Genomic DNA, 7,752 nt, shown 5'->3' on the forward strand with positions numbered 1-7,752 from the left:
TGCAAAATATTCACCAGAAGTGCTCAAAACAGTAATTAAAATATTTAGGTAAGGGTCCCATGCCCTTTTGTGAAATTGGGCTGCCCCAGCACCTGACTCGTCACGTGATATGACTTGTGGCGCCAACAGCCAGTAAGGCATGATTTAAAAAGGCTTATCCACTTCATACAGGTTAGTTTCTGGTTTGTTCTTTTAGACTGCTGGTTAACATCTGGGCCTTTGTTTGACCTATGGTCTCACTTCTACCACTGATTTCTGACAACTGAAGGGAGGTTTTGGCCGGTGCTGCAATGCCCTTGGGTGCTTTTGAAACAGTTTTACTGCGGTCATGGATGGCTCGGGTAGGGCTGCCTTTGGGGCTGGAGGGGAACCAGCGAAGAATACAGAAGAGACAAGGGTAAAGAGGGAGGAGGAGGGCACGGCACAGGAGGTCACACCCACACTGGGTCTTGAAGGAACACCTCTCCTGCATGAACGTCTCAGAGGAGCAATGTCTCAGGCGCCTCCGCTTCACAAATGAGGCGGTCGCCGAGCTACGTCAACCGCTGAAGCCACAAATCAACCCTCAAACCGAGGTGCGGGCAGCACTGCATGTGGCTGTCACGGTCACCGTGGACCTTGACCTTTATGCAACAGGCGCCTGCTAGGCTGTAGCAGGCAATACCAGCTTCATCTCCCACTTCGCAGTCCACCACTGTATGAGAGGGGACACTGAAGCTTGCTGCTGGAAGGAGGAATACCTGCATCTCTTTCCCTATGGACACAGCAAAGCAGGACGAGAGGGCACTAGGCTTCTCCCACTTGACAGATTTCCACAGTGTCCACGGAAAAGGAAAGATTTTCATTTCATTCGCGCCTTTCACGACCTCAGGATGTCCCAAAGCGCATAACAGGCAATGAAGTACTGTTACGGTGTAGTCATTGTTGTAGTGTAGGAAATGCGGCTGCCAATTTGCACACAGCAAGCTCCCACAAACAGCAATGAAATAAATTACCAGGTCATATGTTTGTTTTTTAGTGATGTTGATTGAGGTATAAATATTGGCCAGGACACCGGCGATAACTCCCCTGCTCTTCTTCGAAATAGTGCCATGGGATCTTTTATGTCCACCTGAGAGGGCAGACGGGGCCTCAGTTGTATGAGTGTACGACTCACGGACTGTCCAGGTTCATGTTTGAAGTATGATCACTTGGCTAAAGGTACCCAGCACACATGGGATCCTATCCCAGCACATTACTACCTTCAGGACAAGGAGTTGGAAAGAAAATGGCAGAAAAAGAAAGCTATTTAAGGTAAAGGGTCAGTAGCCCTAATGATTTCATAATGTGACCTTTAAAACATTAAAGTCAGTTCAGTTTATCATAAAAACATTGCACAATTTAAATGAACCTTTAGATTACACAATGTTCCCTAATGGCACTAGACAATTATGACAATTATCAGGTTTCAGATTCCCCCACCACCAATTGACACCAAGTTCAAACCTTCACCTAAATTTGGGGTTGAACTCCGATTCAGTGATATAGCAAACCATCTGAAGTCCCAAAGGTCTTGGGCTAGAGTGATGTTACACTCGCTCCCATAGTCATGCTGTTCGAAAAAAAAAAAGACTTGGATGTATAGAGCGCCTTTCACGACCACCAGATGTCTCAAAGCGCTTTGCAGCCAATCAAATACTTTGAGTGTAGTCACTGTTGTAATGTAGGAAATGTGGCAGTCAATTTGAGCACAGGAAGCTCCCACAAACAGCAATGTGATAATGACCAGATCATTTGTTTTTTTGTTACGTTGATTGAGGGATAAATATTGGCCAGGACACCAGGGATAACTCCCCTGCTCGTCTTCGAAATAGTGCCATGGGATCGTACATCCACTTGAGAGAGCAGACGGGACCTCGGTTTAACGTTTCATCCGAAAGACGGCACCTCCAACAGTGCAGCACTTCTCAGCACTGTACTGGAGTGTCAGCCTAGATTTTTTGTGCCCAAGTCACTGGAGTGGGACTTGAACCCACAACCATCTGACTCAGGCGAGAGTGCTACCCACTGAGCCACAGCTGACACGTGTACAATAAATACCACAATAAAAAAGGAACAAACATAGAAAACATCAAGCTTAACATTGTACTAGCTTCAGACATGCTGCAGAGACACTCTGGTGTCAATCGCTTTAGAGTACTTTCAAGTCCAAATTTTAAAAAGTGGCAGGTAAACAGAACCTCAGAGATGATCTTTGCTGCCCAACAATACATAACAAAGCAAAAACACAACTGAAATATTTACATAGCTGAGTAAAGAATAATATGCTGTTGATTTTTGTTTTCTTCAATCATAGTATAATCATTGAATACGAGTAGACCTCCCATGGCATTACTCATGGTGAAGTGGAGGACACTGTTTTAAAACAAGGATGTTTATACCATACAGAGGAGAACATCAGAGCCACTGATTTACACTTCCTGAATAAATCAAATACGATGTTTATTCAATGCTATTCCAGGATTTGTACTGGTAGTTTAGGAATTGAATGCACAACTCTCCATTATGGCATACAAGAAGTACCAGGTGACATTAGACAGCTGGCGTTTCACAGTACCTGGCAGGGGATGTGAGGTATAGCTGCACTGGAGTGTGATCTTGCATTTTGCTCACATTGGGGATATTCCTTGACTTTGGCAGCACTGGGGTTCGGGGCCTGGAGTTTAGCATCAATGGGGTGGGGCTGCAAGGGCTCGGCAGCATTAGACCGATGGCATCACTGTGGGGCGGAAACCTGATGCTAGCAGAACTATTGAGGAGGAAGCTAAGGTTTAGCAGATCCAGAGTGTGTAATGCGAGGGATGCTTGTGTAGGTGTCTCAGCTTAACGTACTTTCTGAAGTTGTGCACCAACTAAAGTTACACTAGTTGTCTCTTTCTAACAGACTCCGAACACACACACACACACACCACACACACACACACGGTGATATAAAAAACAGTGGCCAACATTCTTCCTGCAGCCAATTTCACCAAAACAGATTAGCTGCCCATATATCTCATTCGCCGTGCATAAATTAGATGTTTGCTTACATAACAATAAAGGCACGATGTGAAGCATCCTGAGCACTATATAAATACAAGCTCTTACTATATTCGGTGCTAGTTTTGATTTGTCCCTTGTTTTGAGTGGTTAGTCTTTGTTGAGGCACATTTTTTGCAGCTAGTCTTCAGTTTCCTAAGTTGGCATGCATGAACTGTGCAAAATCTGCTCACTGTTGTTTTTACTTTCTTGGTTATTTGCTGAGAAGGCGAGAGAGAGGCGTCATAAGTTCCATTAGTCGAGTGGATCAGTTTATTGCAGGACGGCAGACTGGTAAATACAACAGGCAGCAACTTTCCGATTACGTGCCACCACGGGGGGAGTGGAAACTGTGTGAAATGGGTTACCCAGAAAATAAATCAATCAGTCGAAGCTTCGACACACCGGATGTAAACCCTTGCCTGAAATGTAACCAGCACATTTGACCGCAAATACAGTACTGTCGGCGCACCTCCCAGCGTGCATTTTACCACGCCGTCAATGAATAAGATGTGCGATCAGCCAGATTGCGGCAATCTATTTACTTTACAGATGGTGTAGTAAATTGGTGAGTGTGCTGACATCTCAATCATGGGTGGATCAGAGTTTAGAGACAGAGTAACACAATGGCGGCTGGGGGAGGAGAGGGGAAGGACCTGGCCCCAGTTATTTTTGTAACGTAAAATTACCCGATTTAACAGACTATAATATTGGGTGTTCATTTGGAACAGTTCTTTCCAGACATCGTTTGGTTTACTTAGCCACTCATTATCGGATGCAATGGGTGTTAAATTAAGCTCTTGGGCTACACTAGACGTATTTTATTCTGTTGACAAATACTGTGAAGATTTAATTAAAATGTTCAATATTATGAAGGGTTTTGATTGAGTGAATGCAGAGAAACTGTTTCCACTGGCAGGAGGGTCGACAACACAGACTGAAGGTAATTGGCAAAAGTACCAAAGGTGAGAAGGGGAGGGTTTTTTTTTACACAGGGAGTTATTATGATCTGGAATGCACTGCCAGGCTTAGGGTTAGGGTCCTCACAGCTCACACCGTCACCCAGTTTAGTGTCATCCGCAAACTTGGAGATATTACACTCAATTCCTTCATCTGAAGAGTTAATGTATATTGTAAAGAGCTGGGGTCCCAGCATTGAGCCCTGCGGCACTCCACTAATCACTGCCTGCCATTCTGAAAAGGACCCGTTTATCCCGACTCTCTGCTTCCTGTCTGCCAACCAGTTCTCGAGTTGAGAAGGAATTTCTTCTCCCAGAGGGTTGTGAATCTGTGGAATTCTCTGCCCAAGGAAGCATTTGAGGCTAGCTCATTGAATGTATTCAAGTCACAGATAGATAGATTTTTAACCAATAAGGGAATTAAGGGTTACGGGGAGAGGGCGGGTAAGTGGAGCGGAGTCCACGGCCAGATCAGCCATGATCTTGTTGAATGGCGGAGCAGGCTTGAGGGGCTAGATGGCCTACTCCTGTTCCTAATTCTTATGTTCTTATGCCTGAAAGGATGGAAGAAGCAGATTCAATAGTAATTTTCAAAAAGGAATTGGGTAATGACTTGAAAAGCAAAAAGAAATTGCAGGGCTCTGGGGAAAGAGCAGGGAGTGGGACTAATTGGACGGCTCTTTCAAAGAGCCAGCACAGGCCAGATTGGCCAAATGGCCTTCTATGCTGTAAGATTCTATGATTCTGTCAATGGCATGCATCACAATCACTGCATCCAAATAAACAGTGGCCATACTCCATTTTCTTGCAAGCTTCTTAAACAGAACATAAGAAATAGGAGCAAATGTAGGCCATCGAGCCTGCTACGCCATTCAAATAAGATCATGGTTGATCTTCGACCTCAACACCACTTTCCCCATATCCCTTGATTCCCTTAGTGTATGAAAGCTATCTAGCTCAGTCTTGAATATACTCAATGACTGCATCCACAACCATCTGGGGTAGAGATTCCAAAGATTCAGAACACTGAGTGAAGGAATTTTTCCTCATCTCAGTCCTAAATGGTCTCACCACTTATCCTGAGACTATGCCCCCTAGTTCTAGACTCTCCAGCCAGGGGAAATAGCCTCTCAGCATCTACCCTGTCAAGCCCTCTCAGAATCTTATAAAGGATTGTGTACATAAAAAATTGACATCAAAATTGTCTCCCCTTAGAGTTTGTTCAGCTAGTAGTGAAACCATACACATGAGGGAGGTCCCAGGTTGTATTCCCAGTCAATGCCGAATTAGTGGATGTCAGAAGGGGCATCAGTAATGATACTATATTAAGAATATAACCCAAGAAGGTAGAATTTCCAATCAATTAATGCATATATGCAAATGCCATTCCTATTGCCCTCTTGAGCATCCCCGATGACAACTGCTCAAACATTGGTGGCCGTGCCTTCAGCTGCCTGAGCCCGAAGCTCTGGAACTCCCTCCCTTAACCTCTCTGCCTCGCTACCTCCTTTAAGGCGCTCTTTAAAACCTACCTCTTTGACCAAGCTTTTGGTCATCTGCTGTAATTTCTTATGTGGCTCGGTGTCAGATTTCTTTATTTTTGTCATATAACACTCCTGTGAAGCGCCTTGGGATATTTTATTACGTTAAAGGCATTATAGAAATAAAAGTTGTAGTTTTTGGTTTAAGCAAGTATTAACCCATTTACAATAAACAGGTTAATGCCTGTGTAAAAGCAAGACAGGCAGAAAAATGTAATGCTAACATGTTACACACTGCCTAAACTTGGTTGGTATTCTCTTCGAGTTTAGAAGGTTGAGGGGTGATCTAGTCAAGATCTTTGAAATGATAAAAGGGTTCAATATGGTAGATACAGAGAAATTATTTCCTCTGGTGGGGGAATCCAGAACAAGGGTGCTTAAAATTAAGCCTTAATTTAATTTTAAAATTAGAGCTAGACCATATACCAGAACAGACACGATGGGCCGAATGGCCTCCTTCTGTGTCATAATTTTTCTATGATTTGGGAGTGAAATCAGGAAGCATTTTTTCCACACAATAGAATAGTGGAATTCTCTCCCCCAAAAAGGCTGTGGATGCTGGATCAATTGAAATTTTCAAGACAGAGATCGATAGATTTTTGTTAGGTATCAAGGGATCTGGAGCAAAGGCAGGTAAATGGAGTTGAAATACAGATCAGCCAATTGAATGGCGGAACAGAGTTGAGGGGCTGAATGGCCTGTTGTTTATAGGGCAAGTGGGTTTGTAATTTCTACCCGAAGCAGCAGGCTTGCCACAGCCGATCACTATCCAGTGACACATGTGTGAACTTACGGCAACACTTGCTGCCCCTCACCCAGCCAATAGCGTGCGTGAACCCACCGTCAACACCCACACAGAAGTAGCAGCCGCTTGGGCTGCATCTAGCCCGAACTGCAATGCACTTAACGGTGCAAAAGATCATCAGTAGCACTGTAACCTAGCAAGGAGCCAACACATCAGAAGAGACATACTGGCAGGACATAAACATATTCTTGGTCACTTTCCTAAGTTAGTCCATGGTCAATTCTCTGAAAGGTTTTAAGTTACATAAATTCTCTGGGGAAAAAAATCATCACATATTGGAAAATTGGAATAGGCCTAGACTCGGTTGCAGTGAAGTCTTAAATCCCCCCTCCAACCCCCTTCCATCCTTACCTGTTTTAAACTGCAGATGGTGGTCATCTGGGTTGCCGAAATTTTCCAGCAGGGACATGAACAGCAGCCCGAAAGCGTTCTGAATGCCAAACACCGAGCCATTGCACCACATGGAGGCGAACATCACCACCCAACCCCAGCCGCCTTCGGGGGGCACGAAGTCGCCCTTGTGGGCGGGGGCGGCGGAGGAGGAGGAGGGGGTGTCGCCAGGCTGCTGGTCGCCCTCGCCCAGCACCACACACAGCCTGGGCTCGCTTTCAGCCGCCGTCACCTCGCCGTTCAGCGGCTCCTTGCTGTGGGTGAGCGGCTGAGCGGATGGGTTCGTGCCCGGGCTTTCCTCCTCCTCCTCCTCCTCCTCTTCCCCCTCCTTGTCCTCTGGCCCCGGCGCCCCTGCCGCCAGGGTGCTGCCGTCCTCGGTCTTCAGGCCGTTTTCTGTCATTTCTCAGGAGCGTCCCGTCTGCAGATCAAAGATCATCCGGAGCGCCCGTCCCGTCCCGTCCCGGCAACACAAGCCTGCCTGCCACGCTACTTCCTTCACAAAAGCAAATGATGAAAAAAATGGTTTCTGCTGCCGGCTTTCTTGCTTGGTGCGGGTTTTTTTTTAAAACACAAACAAATGAAAAGGGGCAGCGAGCGCTGCAGTGGCACGGTTGGATGGATGGATGGATGGACGGACGGGTTCTCCCGCTGGTTATATTGTTGCACCGCCCGAACACTGTGTCGCCAATCTGTTGCCCATTTTTAAATGGTAACAACTCGGGGCGGGACCTCCTCCTGCCCGCGCCACGCCGATTGGGCGCTGCCGCCCGCTGATTGACTGCGGCGCCTGTCCGTCAAAAGCAGATCCCGCCCCGCCCGGAGCGCGCCGCCGGCCGTGCTCCCACTGCTCCCTCGGACTCTCCGCTGCAGCGGCTGAGTGTCACGAGAAACATCGAAAAATACGTGCCGGAGTAAGCCATTCGGCCCTTCGAGCCTGCACCACCATTCAATATGATCATGGCTGATCATTCACCTCAGTACCCCTTTCCCACTTTCT

General features: G+C 46.4%; 1 protein-coding gene across 1 annotated transcript in view; it reads right to left on the minus strand.

Annotated features, from left to right (window-relative positions):
* slc16a10 (solute carrier family 16 member 10) overlaps window positions 1-7,438 on the minus strand; it is a 129,790-nt gene extending 122,352 nt beyond the window's left edge. Inside the window, exon 1 of the mRNA XM_070885794.1 lies at window positions 6,717-7,438. Within this exon, the coding sequence (XP_070741895.1) occupies window positions 6,717-7,155 (439 nt within the window). The 5' untranslated portion in view covers window positions 7,156-7,438. The remainder of the gene's footprint in view (window positions 1-6,716) is intronic.
* Window positions 7,439-7,752: the final 314 nt, after the last annotated feature.

This window comes from Pristiophorus japonicus, chromosome 7, assembly GCF_044704955.1.
Source record: "Pristiophorus japonicus isolate sPriJap1 chromosome 7, sPriJap1.hap1, whole genome shotgun sequence".
Lineage (NCBI taxonomy): Eukaryota > Metazoa > Chordata > Chondrichthyes > Pristiophoridae > Pristiophorus > Pristiophorus japonicus.